At 36.0% G+C, this 20,261-nt stretch overlaps 1 protein-coding gene across 3 annotated transcripts in view; it reads right to left on the bottom strand.

The window, feature by feature from the left end:
- Positions 1 to 18,545, bottom strand: part of prkg1 (protein kinase cGMP-dependent 1) — a gene marked incomplete at its 3' end in the record, with an annotated part of 171,914 nt that extends 153,369 nt beyond the window's left edge. For 2 of the 3 annotated variants that reach the window (XM_079851684.1, XM_079851686.1), the window contains exon 1: positions 11,825 to 12,342. In XM_079851684.1, coding sequence (XP_079707810.1) covers positions 11,825 to 12,129 — 305 coding nt within the window. In that variant the 5' untranslated portion in view covers positions 12,130 to 12,342. Of the gene's footprint in view, positions 1 to 11,824; positions 12,343 to 18,259 lie in introns of those variants that run through there. The other variant, XM_079851685.1, reaches the window with a different exon arrangement.
- Between the last annotated feature and the right edge of the window lie 1,716 nt (positions 18,546 to 20,261).

Genomic DNA, 20,261 nt, shown 5'->3' with positions numbered 1-20,261 from the left:
CACAGATCATAACCTAGATGTGCTGTGTTTGACAGAAACCAGGCTGAAACCAGACAATTTTTTTAAGTTAAATGAGTCTATACCCCCCAAGATTACTGTTATTAATCATTGTCATTAGGATATGTCCCAAAAACGTTCAAGCTGGCTGTTATTAAACCTCTCATTAAAAAACAACTTGATCCTAGAGAATTACTTCATTACAGATCGATCTTGAATCGCCCTTATCAGTCAAAAATACTAGAAAAGCTATAAAAAAGAAATGATATCTGCAAGGATTTCCAGTCAGGATTTAGACCGTATCATAATACGGAGACTGCTCTCATTAGAGTTACAAAATGATTTGCTCTTTTCATCCAGTCGTGGTTGTCTTTCTATATTAGTGTTACTGGACCTAAGAGCTGCATTTAATACAATTGACCACAACAGCTCTAGATTTCTCCACGGCCTGATGAAATATACCAATTCACAAAACTAACAGAATACATAGTTGAAATAATGACTAATTTCCTACTACTTGATTCTGAAAAAGGATCAAAAACCCACGCACGTAATAACCTACAATACTTTAATGACCAACACTTAATGGCTTCTCTGCTCTGTCTTCAATGTCAGGAACCTGGTGTTATTTGATAGCAGTCTTTCATTTGACTATATTAGCCTGGTTCATACATTTTAAAATCTTGCAAATCACTTACTCTCTAAATGGTGTAGCTCTTCAGTACTTGATCGAGCTCTTAACGCATTATAGTCCTTCACGTCTATATATATATATTATCTCAAAATAATTCTGGCCAGTTTTTAATACCTAGAATATAAAAATTGACAGCGGCGGTAGGTCCTTTTCCTATTTAGCGCCCAAACTCTGGAAAAATCTTCCATTGACACACTCATTTTAAATCTAGCTAACAAAAAGACTAAAGTGAAGTCAGTTCAGAGTTGATTCAGTTATGTTGTAAAGATCATCAATTATTAAATTAGTTCAATTCAGATATAAAGCAGCTCTGCAGAAAATGTCATCGTCCAGCTCAGTTCAGTTCTCATCAAATAGTGTCAGTGCAGTCAGATCAATAATATTGTTGAATATTAAGTGTCCCCAACTAAGCAAGCCAGAGGCGACAGTGGCAAGGAGCCCAAACTCTATCAGGTGACAGAATGGACAAAAAAAACCTTAGGTGAAACCAGGCTCAGTCCTCCACTGGCCAAACGAAGCAACATGGCATGGTTTAATTCCAGGCTCCATCACAAGTCAGAAGTCACATTGTGGATTGGTGTCAGTCAAAATAGTTTAGCCATTTCCTTCTGCTGTTAGCTAGCATCACCAGAAAAACAAAATATTTGAAATATTTGAAAATATGTTTTTCCCCAACACCAATAATTTAAATAATGTATTAAAGTGAATGGAAAATGTAAAAATATAACACATTTTTTGCAGATTGTTTTGTTTTTGATGGTGTTGGCATTTGGAACATTTTGTGAGAAATGTTAAAAACATAATTCCAAATAATGCCTTGATACATTTTTAAACTTTATTTCGATAGTACACTTTAGACATCCTACTAACTAACTATTGAGTGACTTTGCAACTACATATCAACTGACTCTCATTAATTTGCAACTACATGTGAACTCTCTCTCTCTCAGAGTATTACTGTTAGGTTAGGGTTAGGGTTAGTAGAATAAGTTGACGCACTTGCAAAGTTACTTATAGTCAGTAGAATGTCATTTGAGGGACCACCAAAATAAAGTGTTAGCATATATTAAGCAGACAGTCTAAAACTCTAATGACTGCTGACATGTAGTTGCAAAGCTACTTAGTAAGTAGAATGCCTAAAGTGGAATTTTTTTCTCTTTTTTCCACTTTTTTGTCCCAGTACTCAGGAATCAGTGAACTACTGATCTGAAAAACGACCAAATCCACCTCATGTGAATCGTGTTTGTCTGTTAGCCATACAGTTTAAACCAGCTGATAAGATGTTTGAAAGATCACTGCTAATAACTGTTCAAATCAAACTCATAACGACAGCAGCGGATATGCAAGATCATTTGTATGCATATGAATTCCAAAGGGAACATGAGACTGAAAATAATGGAACACTTACAGGATTATAAACTAATTTCATGTGTTGTTTTCTTATCCCCCTGATCGTGCAATTGTCTTGAGAAATATGGCCTCAATTGTTCCTTCTGTCTGATGCTGAATAGGGGATTAACGACAAATCATTCCACGTTTCATACTTGATGAGGACATAACAGTGAGACAATCTATTATTCACACACAGACATGGGCAGCCATTGACCAACAATAATGAGAGGTGTAATAACAAGACGAGGGGACGGAAACAGAAGCCAGATGTGGACTGATCACTTAAAATGGTGCAGGTGCACTCTAAGAAAAGTATGTAAATATAAGGAACAATGTACTGTGGGAATATGTATTGTATTGTGTATATAGTATTGTTAGGCGTTTTACCTGTATTTTGAATTACGAAATAAATTAACAGATAATGTCCTGGCAGAAAATTATTAGCACTTCTTTTGTTTGGATTTTTTTTCTTACAGTGTGATGCTGTACCATTAGCTCACATTCCCAAATCAAACATGATATTAAATGACATTAACAAAAGTATTTCAATGATTGCTAAAGCCTATCGTGGTTTCCACTAAAATATTAAGCAGTAAAAACTGTCTTTAACATAGGTAATAATAAGAAATGTTAAACCAAATCATGGATCATGTGACATTGAAGTAATGAAGCTGAAAATTCAGCTTTGCCATTATTTATTCATTAGTTATAGCAAAATGTTTTATATTTATTATATTTAATATATTAAAAAAGTCACAGGGATTTGGTGATAATTAATTTTTCAGAGATGATGCATTAGAATTTTGAGTTTTGAATCAGTTCCCTAAAATTGACAGTTAATTACAAATTCATTATTCAGCTCAATTCAGTTCAGTTCAATAAATGTATAATGTTCACTGCTGTTCACTGCTTTGGTGAAACAAGTTCAGTTCAACTATTTAAGCAGCTTTACTGAAGGCAATATTGTCGTAATTCAGTCGCACTATTGTCGCACTGGATTAGTATTACCTGATGATCTCTACTCATCTGTAATAATTGCGGAGGTTGTCTTGTGATCTTAATCCCGTGCGAATCGGCCATGTCTGTAATTTGTAAAGTAAAAATTCCCCCGCAAATGATCTACCATATTTCGTCGAACACTGAGGTCCTGTGATAATATTAGTCCCCGTGCGAATCGGCATCTCTGTGATTTGGCAGGGTCGTTTATAATTTTTTCAAGGTATTTGTTTCCTGGGCGGCTGTCTTTCGCGAAGAATGGAGGCTGTGTTTTGATAGTATTTTGGGTGCTGGGTCATATGAAAAGCTGAAAAGCTGAAAACCGTCAGAAGAGCGAAGACAAAAAGAATGATTAGATGGAGATGGATGACATGTACAGCAGCATGCGGTAAGGAACATTCTTCTGTTTATGATATATCTTACAGCTAGACTAGACCTATAACGACAAGACATTTCCAAGCAATAGCCTATTAACATCATATCCGGGAGAGGTCAGTAATTTCGAGTAAAATCACAGGCTTCGCTTATCCCGTGCGAATGCGCCACATGAAATTCAGATGTGAGTGGGTCATTTCTAAATCACACGAGGTCCCCAGATAATACTAATCCAGTGAATAGGGCTTTAGAAACAAATTCGATCCAGCTATAAAGCTGCTCTACCTAAGATAACTGTGTCATTATTCAGCTCAGTTTTTTTCTCAGTGCAGTCAAATTGACATTACTGAATATATTATGTAATCAACCAGTTCCAGAAAGCAGGACTTGCTTTTATTTGGGAATTGATTGCATTGTATAAAGCAAACAGGGTCAAATTTGATTTCATGTTGACAAAGTTTCCACTCCAAATCTGCCTACCCTACTCCAAGCGTCCCACGCGATACCATAATCAGACCGTTGGTATCATGACTTATTTTGAATGGTAAATCACTAAACCATCCAATCATGAATCCAATCCAATCATCAAGTATTCCGCTAGCAGATCATGATCAGAGCCCGAGTCACATTCACAAGCACACTGACATGAATGAAGGCCGTCGATAATGTATCTTATGTTGTAACAGTCATCTCATGCAAGAGTGCAATTCCTTCATGTTTGCCTAATTTTAGCTCCTCAACTCCCAAAGGCTCATTTACCAGAAACAGTCCATGTGGACTGAAACCTACACGCTGTTCCAGAGGAAATTAACAGTGCTGACTGAAATCAAAACGATGCTTTTGAAAAATGAAAAATATGAGACTAAAAACAAGAAGCTGGTGGAATATAGGCGAATTAGCAAATCATTATCCCGTGATCAATGTCAACCCCTGTTTCCTCATGTTCATTAACGCAAACTAAAAAGCCATCACAGCCAACTTTCTCTTTGAGCTGCCGGACAGGTTTTCAAAGTCTTCAGAGACGGGCAACACTACCACTCCAAAGTGGTTACCATAGCAAAAAGCACAGAAAATACCACCTCGCAATTTTATCAGAGTCTTTGATATTTGAGGCATCATTATGGTGTCATGGCAGGCCACTCGGTGGAATGCCAGAGTGATTTTTAGGCCAGATGGAGCATGGCTTTGTTAAGCCACGCTGAATAACTTCAGATAGGCTGGCAGATAGTGTAGATTGGCACACTTGCAGTATGTGTGCTGCCATCTCCTACCTAACAGTCCTTCCCTCTCAGCATGCTTTTTACAGCTCTTAACCCACTCTCCACTCTTTTGTTTAACAAAGATTCATGTCTGCCCAGACACGGAGAACAACACAGAGTGATTTCCTTAAAAGGAGAAAATATGCTCTTTTGGTGGGAAGCAAGATGGATACATTCGGCAAAACTGAACAGGGGCCCCAGAGTGGGAGAGGACAATGTGAAGACACTCATGGTTGTTCACCGTGCCTGTAACAAACATTAAAACAAATGTCAGGTGTCCCTGCATTTGATTTGAAAGGTCAGCGTTGTGCTTCAGTGCAATAAAGGACAAAAGAAGAAAAATTGAAGCCTGTGTATGTTTGTGCTTTAAAATATTCCATGGGGAGAGTATTGTTTAATATTGAATATTCCTTTAATTTAATATTCAACAATATTATTGATCTGCCTGCATTGACATCATTATATGAGAACGGACCTGAGCAGGACGATGGCATCACTGCAGAGCGGCTATATGAACTAAATTAATAACTTTTTTTTACAAGAAAAATTAACCATCACTGAACTTACTTAAGCTGGACTATGACGCTATTTTCTTCTAGACACAAACGTTGTTGCATTATTTTCCTGTTATCTCTGTAAAGCTGCTTTTAAACAATCTGTATTGTAAAAAGCGCTATAATAAAGGTGACTTGACTTGTTGCGACAAAAGTCAAATGTCAATATTGCAACCAACCCCCAGTTTCAAAAACTAAGAATTAAAAAAAAAAAACGTTTGTTTAAAAACAGACCATCTATGCATGATGTTTTGCGCAAGCAATTATGGTCAGATTTTGAAACCTATCATAGGGTTATTCTCTTTCTTTCAAATAGAAAATATTATTCCCATTCTAAATAGCTTTTGATTTATAAAAAATGTAGAAATGCCCTAGAATGCAAAATGAGTCACCACCAATATCACTGTTTTTTTGCATTAAAAAAAAGGTCAATGACAATTAACAGTGACCATGATAAAGTAGATGTGCCAAGTTCTAAGAAATGTAGTCTTGGTAGTCATGTTGGTTTCATATGGTTTTGATAAACAATATAAAGATTGTTATCTAATGGGGCTTTATGTAAGAACTTTCATGCATTAATTACTTTTTTTAAATGAGAACTTCCCTGATTTCCTAAGTTGCCTATTTTGTCCTAAGGCAATTTCCTAAGTTGCCTGTTTTGATTCCACTTTGAATGATTTTTATGTGAAGGACTTTTTTCCGGGGGAAATCAGAAGGATGTGTTGGTTACGCACGCTCTCGAGGACCTCTCTTCGGTTCAGTGACACATGAAATGAATGTTCAGGATAATGCCAAAAGAGCTACTGTGTCATGTAAAGAAAAGGTATTCATTTAAACTACAGTCTCACATAGCCAGATCTATAGTCTCAAATATACTTTATAACAAAACTATCATAACTGCAATTTTAATGACCTCATCTGTCAACATGATGCCGGTATATTGCAGAGTTGGTGCAAACAAATCCACATCGCTATGATCAGATGCTTTCTCAACTGCTGTTTTCTCACCGCTCTCATTTTTTGTGTTTGTTTTGTTATTGAGAGGAAAGAGCACAGCACATATTTATATATTCATCTAAATGTCGCTCTCAGCTGCGTGGACAGTGTTGGGATGTTCGTTAAAAGTATATCGTATTTCCAATTTTTTACTTTTTTTTTACTTCTAAACGAAGAACTAAAAAGAACTTCGCTGTGAGTATATCAGAGCATTGAATCATGTTCAGTCTCTTGTATGTTACGTGTGCAGTGCACGAGTGCGAGCATGAGCAATAAGTTGCTGGCTGCAGTTCACTTAATGGCCACTGGTGTCGCTACTAAGAAGGTTTAATGAATTCTACATACAGCTCCTTTAATTCAACTATCACGTCAAAAGTAATTACACATTTTACTTGCACCTTGAATAAATGTGAGAGTACACATATGTATATACAGTATATATATATATATATATATATATATATATATATATATATATATCAGTGGCGATTTCTTTAAGACTGCAAGGGAAGCTTGGCTTCCCCTATACTGTCAAAAAATGAATGGTCAAATATGTACTATTGTATTAACATTTTATTGACTAAAAATGCATTAGAAAACGTTCATCTCAAAGACGAGTTCGTTCAGAATAAGTTACAAACAGCAGGTCAGCTGACTCGATTTCCTTCTCTACATTCCCGTAGCATCACAGTGCATTTCTCTGTTGAAGCCCAGCGTCCATTGACTTCAATGGGGCTGCTTTGAACAGTTTTTTTCAGTGCTTCGAAACTAGACAGTCATTGGATAAATGCTGCGATTATGTCCCGCCCACGGACGCTCAGCTTCTCTGGGGGTGAATGAGGAGTGGGCTGGCCTGGACTCTGGGCTTCTGCGTGATGATTGGTGCATGAAATGACTGCATCTCCTTTTGACTGACAGCGATTTTGTACTATAAGAAATCGCTGAAGCTATTAGCGCTCAGTCCCATCGCGGATTTCTCAAGTACAGTCGAAATACAAACTGCTACAACCTATTTCTTGATATTTGCTTGGCGAAATTGCTAGCCAATTTTCATCATACATTTCACACAATTATACACCACATTCCTTGTTTCAGTTTTACAGAGTTTAATATATTTTTTTAGACCGTTCATTCATTCATTCATTCATATAGTAGGCTAGGCTAGCGTCGTAGGGGTGAAACTGCACACAATGGCAGACAGTGCTAATACTGTCGACCTGATTTTGGCGAAGCCATTTGAAAGTGTTCCTTACGAGGAAAAAGTTATATAACAGGTAACTTATATAACTTATATAAATGACAGGTCTTTTCAGCTCTCCTGGTATGACAAAGTTAGCTGGCTGACTGGAAGTGCTGTGACAAATAAAATGTACTGCTGGCCAAGGGCCGTTTAAGCAGCCTAGCTCTGCTGGCCATTGAGAGGACACTGGTCAAGTCACTGGAAAAGACGCCTAATTGGTACGACAGGGTCACAGACCATTTTCTTGAAAAGGAACGTAGGGCAGAATTTACTTTTAAATAAATGGACAATTTTATGATGTAGGCAGAAAATGAGCTTCTCCTCTTTGACAGACCAGTAGCCGTCACATATATATATATATATATATATATATATATATATATATATATATATATATATATACAGACCCTTTCCAAAAAATTAGAATATCATGGAAAAGTTGATTTATTTACATAATTCCATTCAAAACGTTAAACTTCCATAGATTATAGATTCAGGGCCCACAACTTAAACGATTTCAAGTATTTAGTTGTTTATTTGTACATAATTTGGGCTTCCAGCTCATAAAACCCACGAAAACAGGATTTCAAAAAATTTGAATATTACATGAAATCACACAGTAATTACACAGTGATACCATGGTCATTGAACCAGGTTTTGGTTATTTTGGCAGTGTGTGCAGATGCAAATCCTGCTGGAAAATGAAGGTAGCATGAAGTGCTCTGAAAATGTCCTGGTAGACGGCTGCGTTGACTCTGGATTTAATAAAGCACAGTGGACCAAAGTCCTCTTTTCAATCAAGATGCTTGAAGTCCAGTGTGAAGTTTCCACAGTCTGTGTTGGTTAAGGGAGCCATGTCATCGGCTGGTGTCGGTCCACTGTGCTGTCCACTCAACGCAGCCGTCTACCAGGACATTTTCAGAGCACTTCATGCTTCCTTCAGCAGACAAGCTTTATGGAGATGCTGACTTCATTTTCCAGCAGGATTTGCACCTGCCCACACTGCCAAAAGAACCAAAACCTGGTTCAATGACCATGCCATCACAGTGCTTGACTGGCCAGCCAACTCGCCGGACCTAAACCCCATTGAGAATCTATGGGGTATTATCAAGAGGAAAATGAGGGGCACCAGACCCAAAAACAAAGAAAAGCTGACAGCAAGCATCAAGGAAATCTGGACTTCCATAACTCCCAGGCAATGCCACAGGCTGATTGCCTCAATGCCACGGCGCATCGAGGCAGTGATTAAGGCAAAGGGATTCCCTATATTGAAGATTGACGTATCGTTTTGAAAGTACCATATTTTGATTGATTTGATGTGATCCTAATTTCTTTTTTTTTCTGCAAAAACTGAGAAGTAAATGGTGATTTCTTCACAGTATTCTAATTTTTTGAAATCCTGTTTTCGTGGGTTTTATGAGCTGGAAGCCCAAATTATGTGTGTATTATGGAAGCCCAAATTATTAACTAAATACTTGAAATCGTTTAAGTTGTGGGCCCTGAATCTATAATCTATGGAAGTTTAACATTTTGAATGGAATTATGGAAATAAATCAACTTTTCCATGATATTCTAATTTTTTGGAAAGGGTCTGTATATATGAAGAGTTCAGATGCAAAAGCCTCTAAGTGCCATCTGAAATTTTCTTCTAGAATGATCATTTTTATGAAGCTCGTATATTTAAGTTCATGAAAATTACCTATTAATTGCCATTTAAGTGAAATTACTGAACTTAAATATACGAGCTTGATAAAAATGATCATTCTAGAAGAAAATTTCAGATGGCACTTAGAGGTTTTTGCATCTGAACTCTTCATATATATATATATATATATATATATATATATAATATTAGGAGTTATTTATAAATATTGTTATAAATATCATTGCATTTTTGAATCACACCACATGACATTTTACATTAATTAAACTTGTCTTTTAAACTTTTATTTTTTCTGCAAATTTAAAAGGGTCTTGACATGAGAAATCAAATTTGCCATGATCTTTTGACATTTGTACCATTGTACCATTTTAAAATTCTGCAAGTTTCATAGCTTGAAACGTCCTCCTCATTATAAACAAAGCATTAATTTAATCAAGCTCCAAAATGGCTTGTTTTGATATTGGGTGACCTATGATGTCACACGATAATACATTTGCATAAGACTGCTTCCAGAGTAAGACATCGACAAAAAGTTATACATCATCACCCACTGGCGTTCAGTCACTTACCGGCTGACATTTGCCTACAATGGATGCGATTGTCACACCAAAAGAAAATAGAACCCATTATAATCACTGACGCTGTCTACACTGTATACAGTATACAGATGCGCATTCAGTTTCTGACATACTCTACGCACTTGAGTCTGTCGACAACAGGACAAATGAAAGAGTGAAAGAATGTTTGCTTTGAAGCGTCCAGTTTAAATGGCTTGTTTGTGTCTCTGTAAAGACTTCAGAAGGATCCCAGCGTCAGAAATAAGTGGATGGTTTATTTTAATGGCATCCAGGATCACATCGAAGGGTTATACGTTTGTTCGGAGCATTTTGTTTTGTCAACAAGGAACAGTGTAATGGAAAGTTCTTAAAGAAACTTGTAGAAAGATGAAGCAGCCAGTTACAGTATACTGAATATGACAGCAGCAGCATCACAAACCGTAAGTAACGCTTTATCTGTAATTGATGGTTTGGATAATGTTTTCAAAACGCTTATTTGCAAGTGGGTGTTTATACTGTATCCGATGCAATGACGTTATCCAATCAACTTAAAGTCTTAAAGGAGGGTCAAATGAGGGTAGAAAATTTTTGCTTTCCCTCCTATATGTTTTTTTGTTTGTTTGTTTGTTTTTTTTGTGTTCAAAAAAACTTTAACAATATAAGTGAACCTCAAGGAACATATTAAAATATTTGTAAAAATTCATGTCATGGCCCCTTTAAACACCTTCAATTGGTAATTTCTATCATGCTCTATGCTGTGAAAAACGTTGTAAATAGAAACATTTGATGTTACAGGAGTATATTTCTAGGCACAATGTGTCATACCTTCTGCACATCCAGCCTTCATATTAAGAAAGTAATAAATGTGAAATAAAAAATGAATCAGTATGGGCATGAATCATCAAATGGTTTCATGCACAGTAATTGTTTTAGTGAAATTAGTCTTGCATGTACCACCACCAGTGTTCATGAATACCAGCACAAAGAATGTGATATCTTCACAAAGATGGTAGACATCTGGCTCTCGACCAAAATCCACTCAGCAACAAAAGTAAATATTCACCAGACATGAATACAAGGAGTATTGAAATGCTCACAATCTGTGAAGAAAGACAAGAGTGTAGGGGGGAGATAAGTTGCAGGAGAAATGATGGCATTGCTGGTGAATAAGGGAGGCTTTTGGATAATACTGCTATAGAGATGCAGCTGAGGAGAATATGAAAAGATTCTCACTGGTGCAAAGAATCTACTCTGCCTTCCAGTTGAGTGCATTTCATTGCAGTTCATATGTTTCACTGAACATGTACGCCTGTGTGACTGATAGCATGATTTGAGACATTCCGCTTCAATGGAAGCAATACAATCTATGATCAATGTCACAAATATGCTTACTATTTTGAGTTTTTGATGGAGAATCTTAAATATTTATTCTTCAATTTTTCATTTTCCAATTTTTTTCAAAACCCTAAACCTACCTGTTTATTTCCAGGTTTTGGTTTCCAGATGGTCTCACACTTTTCCCCTTATTGCATTTCTGCACATTATACTATTCTAAACTGAATTATGTACTATAAACCATGTCATCTGCACAGCCAATTGAAGCTTATTTGCCAATTTGCACTTTACCATTATTTATTTATGCTATGCTATTACAACTCACATGTTTGGTTAGATGCTTGCAAGCACAATAAAGTTGAAACTAATCTAATCAAATATTTATGTTGCAGAAAATAATATATTTTGAAGTGCACAAGTTCTCTTCAGAAAACACTGTGCGTGAACTGCATAATCTGCATTTGAATATGCACTTTTTTCCCTTTTCAAAAGTTGATATACAGAATCAACAGGTTGGCCGGCTGTGTGTCTATCTTTATGATACATCACATTAGTAAAGCAATGAAGGTAAGGTCGGATATGGTTATTATTATACTCGCACCACAAAACTCAAGCTGTCCCAGTGACTAAGGTCACTTGCATAAAATGAGAGCAGCTCAATTGCATATGCAAAATGGCATCAGTAATGCAAATCATCAGCACTTTATTCCGGTTAATTTGATGGACACCTTCAAAACAACATTGATGAGATATAAGTGGCACCTACTGTGGGCTCTTTGGGTAGAAAGGCAGGGTGACATGACTGAGTTCGTGAATATCAAAGGCTGTAGGTTCGGCTGAGATTGCCTGTCTCTTGGTCCTCTGGTGCTCTTGAAGGACACTCTGCTTGTGGACTTGTTGCGTTGCCGGTCTTATAACTGATCGGTATTTGTCTAACTCATTCTGAAGCTTCTGGATGAGTTCATCTTTCTGATCCAGCTCTAACTCCAGTTCATCAATAAGCGCGTCTCTCTGTCTCAATTCTTCAATCTTCTCCTGTAACGCATACTGGAGATCTCGTAAAGTGCCCATTTCTCCCCACAGTTAACGATCCGCAGCCGCTACCAACTTGGCGAACGGTCAGTTTTCGGTCATGAAATTAAAACAAACCGCTTTTGCTCGTATGTTCCGAGACAATGTCGCCAAAAATTCGCCGCGCCAATCCACCGGCGTGCTTTCAGATTACTTATACCGGAGGAATGAGCGGGGAAACACCCACGGCGTCTGCAGACATCACATTCGGGTGACGAAGTTTCACAGGGCATTCATTTTTTTTGGTCCAAATACGTCAGTCGCAGCTGTGGAGCGCGTCGAGCGCGAGTGGAACGCCATGAACGCGCAGTGAACGCGCTGTGAGAGCAACATGCTCGCGGCTCCCAGACGAGCCAATGGGGAAAGACTCAAGCGCGCACCTGCAACAACCGCCGAGAGCTCTCGTGTGCGCTACCTCTCACGAGCACATGAGCACATTTCAACAATAGTTTCAATAACAGTTCCTTTACCTTAATCAAAGCGAAACTTTCCCCAATTGAATGATTTATTTTGTTTAGCTATTTAAACTCCTAAAATGTGCAAATCAGACATCAAATTAAATACACACACTGCCACAGAAAATGTGCAACCTTAGCTGTTTTCTCATCGATATCTCAGTGGTTAGTAGTTTGCAAACCTTTTTGTGAAAGGCTCATTTAATCAAATATTTAACGCTTATATAAAACGCTTTAAAACACTAAACGTGCTTTTTATATTTTTTAAGATATACTGTAAAAAAAAGTTTTTCATCATCGTTGAACATTAATTACATCTACATTTGAGTTTCAACTTGTCATCTGTTATTAAATTCCTGCAATGTCAAAAGAATAGTCACTGTCAATGAATAAGAGAAGCAAAGTGAAAATTACTGTAAACATCTATATGAAACACAAAATACTGTATATGACCAAAATGTCACTTTTAGTAGTGAAGTTTGGTGAACTGATTTCACCACAGCATGTTCCAGGATCAACACCTTTGTTGATTCTGCTGGAACAACATTCCACTCAACCAATCAGATTTGAGGGAAAAGTTTACAGTTTATGTCAAGTTTAGGCTTACAATCAGAATAGGTGCTTCTACATTTACTGATTTTAGGGATATCTTATGGGTTGGATGTGTGTGTATATGCGTGTGCGCGCATGTGTGTGTGTTTTTTTTTTTTCACTTTTAACACTGCTGAAAATATTCTTCTAAGGATCTTTTTAAGTTAAGATATTAACATCACTGCTGTATCTCATTGATGTGCATTTGCTGCAGCCTCACTGTCCAGTGATGATTAAATACAAATGATGCCCATTATTGTTTAACCTACTGCAGCTTTACCTCTATACTTCATCAGCACAGAACATGATGCTCTGGTGTTCTAACGCATGGTTCTTCTTCACAGCCCCTATAACATCATCTGGATCCTTTCCATCAATAGATGACCAGCTGGGGCTTCATTTCACCTCATTAACTGCCCCACCGTCTGTTTGGGGGGGGGAGGGGGGCTAACAATGTAACTGAGAATTAAATTGCTGCACTCGTCTGCCATCTTGCTGTGTATTACACTATCAGAAAGCCTGTTAGATAGAAACCTGTGGAATCCTGGGACATTATAATTACAAAACAGGGTTATTATCATTAAATAAAACTAAAAACTAAAACCATAAAAATCTAATTTCATTACTTGAAACAAAATAAATGTTAACTGAAATAATATATGTATATGTATATTTTTATGTCAGGTAGTTGCAAAGGCAACAATTATAATTTTCGTTTACTTTAAGTTGAAGTAGTAAAATAACTAAAACTAAAATAATAATTAATAAAATAAAATAAATACTACTAAAAATGACAAAAAAAAACAACAAAATTACAAAAAATTTAACTAAGTTTAAAAAGAAAGCAGAACATGTAAAAATAAAATCAAATTCAAAACTATAATAGTATGATTTAAAAAAAAAAAATCAACACCGTGCTCTCTTGTCTTGTATATTGTCTCGTTTTGTGTGCATCTTTTTAATTACATCAAGAATTAATTTTGTAATTCACACTGGTGTTTCCCTCCATGTGTTATATAAAATAACAAAAGATTTTGAATGTTGAGTGTGAATCACAACTGAACTCTTGGTGTAATTAGAACAAAATTTGATCAAATAAATAAATAAATAACAAAAAAAAAAAACAACAACACTGCTTCAGAAGAACTAAAGGACATATAAAATGATATACATGGAAACTTTTAGCTTAATAATTTTTAGTGTATTAATACACACACACACAATCTTTAAAAATAGGATCAAAAGCGTCCTCTAGTGGAGAAAGTCTACAACACCCAGACAGAGATGAATAAAGATTTAACACGAATTGCTGCAAATAGCTACAATAACATCAGGAACTGCTTTATATATAAATATGCATTATAATAATATGAAGGTTAAGCTGTAGAAATCATGTTTGCAAACTGTTATATTTGTCTTTTTCACTGCACTCTGTAGTTTGCACAGTAAGCAACATTTCTTGTTTCATATACCATTCTGTTATAGTTTGATAGAAAGGATGTTAATAAAGTTGTTAATAAATGTCCTGAATCTTGAAACCCACAATGTAGCACACACACCTCACTAGGGACATTATTCAGTATCTAGTCCATGCCTTCCTTTTAACTGATTTCCATGAGCACTGTCCTAAATGAATGTGAATCCCATTTATCATGCATAGCAGAAAAGACCAATTAAGCACTATTGATGATGAGGCTCTGTCGTTCTCGCAAACCATTTACAAAAACTGCAGATCAAAGTGTCTGTGCCAATGTGGACGTGAGAGACGTGATGCTAATGTGGAAGGCCTGAGCCCGTATCTGCAGGACAAGCACAGGAAAGATAACACACTTTCCATTCTCAAGTGCTTTTCAAGCAGCTTGTTGATTATATAAGGAGTTCTACATTAGAACACACAGGATCAGAGAAGAGGGTGGGCAGTATTTGTCAAAGAGATCGCTTTATATATTTTCAGTCACAAGAACCTGATATGTACAGTGTATATGACGCTATATTAAAATAAAAACAAGTTAAATGTTTTAAAATGACAATAATATTGTGGAATAGTACTACCATTTAAAATAACTTAAAATATATATAAAATATGCTGATTTGCTGCCTTAAGAAACATTTCTTATTTTTTTATCAGTGTTGATAACTCATTTTTCTGCTTAATATTTTTTTCTGGAAACTCCCCCATTCAAAGGTTTGGGGTAAGTTTATGATTGAAAAGAATATAATAATAGAAATAATACTTTTATTGAGCAAGGACACATTAAACTAAACAAAAGAAAAATGAAAAACATTGATAATGTTAAAAAAAGATTTGTTTTGAACTTTTTTTATTCATTAAAGAATCATGAAAATCCATAAATGTTACATGATGAAATATATTAAAATAGAAAACTTCTTTAAAATGTAATAATATTTCACAGTATTGTTTTTTTACTGTATTTTTAATCAATAAATATATATTATTCATTTATTTTTATTTTTGAAATGCCATAAGCTCATGTGATCTTTAAACTCAAACACCAACAGGAAAAATAGTCGATTTAATTAGACGAACATACCTTATATTTTATATACCTTGGTTGCATATATATATTTAAACGAGCTTTATTTAAAACTCATTACACCAGTTTTTTATTCCTTAATTAATTTTTGATTTTTTTTTTTTTTAAATACTCCAGTGATATCAGTGGCTTAGAAAAAGCTTTTTATCCGTCAACCGTTATGATGGCCGCCATGTTGAAATCTCATACTACTCACTCAATAACTCTCTGTCACTGTTAATTGCTGAATAAATTATTTACAGTCATAAATATACATGTAATTGGAGCATTATAATGGCATCATGAATTGATAGGTGCCAGTAACACTGTAAGTCCACTGTAAAACAATACAGAGGCTGCGTCTGAAATCACATCCTCTATTATTTTGAATGAGTATGTACTTTGCAAACACTTAAACAAATATATTCTATGAGTGTGTAGTATGAATGTAATCCGGTCAGACTACATTCACCATGCTGTCAGTATCATGTGACCTACCAGCGTCAGTTGCGTTGCTTCACTGCCACTCACAAATCCTCTCCCGTGGCCTCATGGGATAGTAAAGTGTCCATGATATGCACACTTCAGAATCTCGCCGGAAGTAGTAGGCCATACGGGTACTTTTTACTGAGTACTGTGCATTCGGACATAGGTTACTTATTTTGTCACATACTGTTTTACTATATAGTAGGGAAGTATGCGATTTCGGACACAGCCTGAGTGCAGCTTTCAGTGCCTGTCACAGATTCCTCACTGTTTTAATATCAACCCTTCAAGGGGTGATGACATTTTACTGACATCTAGTGGCTACTAACAGGAAGTTATTTTACTTTTGAGTCACAAGGGCAGCCAGTAGTTAAAATAAGTGCCAAGACTGCTTAATATCCCAAAGTGTACTTCTGTGTATTATTGTCAAATGCAACATAAAAATGTAGCATAAATCTCAATCATATTCAGAAAGCCACAGCTCCCACTGCCCCCCGCAGAAGTTAATAAAGATATTCATTTACCGAAATGGGGTTTACTCATTCCCACTAAATGTGGCACATTCCACGAGTTTCCAGGAAAAGTTGAAAGTTATAATATGTGAATCCTAAATATAGCAGTGAATATCTATGACATTAAATATTTAACAACCAGCATTAAATATTCAACAAGGTTAGGGTTGTACAGAAGGCCTATTAGACATTGAGCAAGAGTGTGAAAGAGTGCTTTTATGCCTAAAAGCATTAGACCAGATGTGAACTTTTATGTGAATGCATTATACTAGGCATTACAGACCAATAGTATATATTTTAATGTCAGCTAATTATGATGCATATAGCTTGATGCCATGCAAAAATCACTTTAATAAACAAAAACATGTAACCTGCATCTCATTTTATCCAGTGCATTGTTAGAGGCAAAACTGGTGAAGCATTTAAACCCTAACCCACAACTCACACCTTTTTTCGGAAAGCATGTGCTCCACTCATTTAATTCCCAGAAAGAACAAGTTGCATTTTAAAAAGTACTGAAACTTGGAAGAAATATATAGCAGGTCATTGACAATACACTGAAGTACTCATGACTCATTACTTGCTTCTAAGCAGATTCTAAGAACTGACTTCTCCAATGAAATACCACAGTGATGCCCATCTCACTGTAAAAAGTGAATAGTTGGATCAACTTAAAAAAATGACTTCAATTGGTAACACCTAAAGAAATTAAGTTTTCTCAACTTAAATGATCACGTTTTATGGTGAAAAACGTGATAATTTAAGTTGAGAAAACTTCATTTCTTTAGGTGTTACCAATTGAAGTCATTTTTTTAAGTTGATCCAACTGTTCACTTTTTACAAGTACAAAAAAAAAGTGCGATCAATCAAATTTAGCAACCACCACTACTCTGCACCTGTCCACAATATACTGCACTGTAACACGTCTAACAATCAATTCATTATTATACAACAGATCGTGGATTGACTACCGGTAGTTTGACTCGACTGTCACATTCAGAGCGTGGAAACTTTTGTTTGATATTTATAATCAAATCAAAAGCTTAAAGTAATTTTTTCTCAGTTCCAGATTTAATATTCTTACCTGGTTTAGGCCAGTATAGTATAGTATAGAAGCCTAGTCATTAGTAGGTTATAGTATAGTATAGTATAGTATAGTATAGTATAGTATAGTATAGTATAGTAGTCTATACAAAGTGACAAAATCTTGCCTATAGTTTCTAGTCACGTGTAAAATTGTATTCAGTATATCAGCTGACAGGGAACATTCTCAGAACTTCCTTAACGTTCTGCCAATGTTCTCTCAAAGTTATAGAAACGTTAGCAAACGTTCTTAGAACATATTTTTGTTAGCTGGGATAGTGTAGTGTCATATAGCCACGTGTGAAAATCGAATCTTGATCTAAGTGGAGCAGTATTAGTAGGCTACTATAGTAGTCACTCACACCGCGGGGTAACAGAGACTCGACTCGGACGGAGACCATCCACAGTGATGACACCGAGGCAAAAAGCACACGTCTAATAGATAGTAGGCTAAATGAAGGGTTCTTACCTGTCCGACTTGGGGTGTTTGCGTAAAGCTTCGCTTGTCAAGTCCTGGAAAGACTTGAATGTCTGCGGTTCCGCGGAGATGCCCTGCGCGCGCCTGGTTCTTCTGGGTCCAATAGCGCTCGGCAGAACTGACTGACATTTGTGCAGCTTTCTCTTCAGTTCATTCACCTCCTGCTCCTTTGCCGACAGCAGCCTCTCCATTTCCTTTATCCTCTCCTCTTTTATGAGCAGCATCTTGGCAAATTCTTCGTCTAATTCACTCATGTTTGAAGTTTGAACAGAAGAGGACTGCCGCGGAATGATGTCTTAACTCTGTCAGTAAAGATTCACTTTACCACAGAAGCAGCTGTGCTCCGAGCACACCCTTCCTGCAGACTGGGACGATTGTTTCATTGAGAAACCAATTAGATGTTCCTCTCCCTCCTTCCCCAGAGAGACCTGATCATGATCACTCCGCTCCAGTCAAACGCTTGCAAAACACACAGATCTCGAGCCTCAAATAGAATCAATGATCATATATGATTGGTGACGTGCCTTATTGTGTAAGTCCATGCACGCAGCACTCAGACACAGTAATGTACAGATAGACAAAGCCTTCTTGGAAAAACAACTATAATCCATGAACATACTTTTTTTGTTATAGGCTATAAATACATAAATAAACAAAAATATATTATTTATCTTTCAGTAACAATCAAAAACCAACCACACAAACTACTAACTTTCTTTATTTGAATTACAATTAGGCCTATTTATTTATTTAATATTATATTTATGATATAATAAATAAACTATTATTTATATTTCAGTAGCAAACAATATAATACATTCCAAATTTTGTGTGATTTGTTACTGAAATATTAATTTATTTTAAATAAATAAATAGTATTGAAATGATTCGTTTGTGTGTGTTTTATAACTGATATATAAATCATATTTTATTTTATGTATTTGTTTGTTTGTTATCCCTTCCTATTGAGGGATGGTTAGTTTTAGCATATGAGTTCTAGTCATTAAAAAAAGAGTTGCTGCCTTAAACATCCAAGTTGATTGTACTTAAAAATGTAAGTCATTTCAACTTAAATGACATTAAACTGACTTTAAAAAAAAATTGTTGAATCTTGTAACTTATTTTAAGTTAAGGGTTGCATGTTTAATCGACATTTTGATGAGTTAAAGCTATGTAAAAACAGGTGTTGTCATTGATCATATCATTTTTACAGTGAAGTTACTGTATATTTGTTCAGGCTTCTTCTGGCATGTGTGATAAATGAAGTTCAGGGTGAAAAAATGCTGCTTTAATTTTATTATTTCACTTTATCTGGTGCATGGCCTATAATACAATCAAACTTTTTGCATTCAGCGAAAGCTGTTATTTCCAGCCTCTGAATAGAAACACCTCAAATATCATATTATGCATATGTTGGTCTTCTTGGCTCAGTCATCCAAGAAAAGCTAAAGTTAATCTTTACCATCCCACTGATCTGGAATGTGGAAAAGAAGATTTCACTGTTCAACCTTACAGATGGTAAAAACTAATACACAACAACTATGTTACTGGGTACTAGTTTTCAATTTTTACTTTTTTAATTTGTTGTCAGCAAAGTTTCAGCAAAAACAATATAGTCATTTTTGTTTGTTTGGTTATTTTCCTTCTCTGTCTGACTGATCAGGTCACCTTGACTTCTGTTCTCTCTCTGCTTTGTTTATGTCACACAAGACAAAACCTGCTGTGATTCACAAAATTTGAGCATGGTTGGTTATCTCATCCCAATGAGGCAATGCCATCCGCAGCTCTCCAGGGGAAGGAGTATCAGCTTTCAGACATGCAGACATTCAATGGTCTGACAGTCAATGGTCTTCCTGTAATGCATACGATTTCTCTCATCGAAACTGTAGAGCGTCCCTAAGTGAAGACAGGATGTTGTAAAATCAATGATGTTTATGTCATCATGCGCCTCGACTGCTGGATTTATCTAAATGGAGGAAGGAGGAGACACTGC

Source organism: Squalius cephalus (assembly GCF_949319135.1).
Source record: "Squalius cephalus genome assembly, chromosome: 19".
Lineage (NCBI taxonomy): Eukaryota > Metazoa > Chordata > Actinopteri > Cypriniformes > Leuciscidae > Squalius > Squalius cephalus.
Note: the sequence above shows the minus strand (reverse complement) of the source record. Positions and strands in the feature narration are given on the sequence as shown.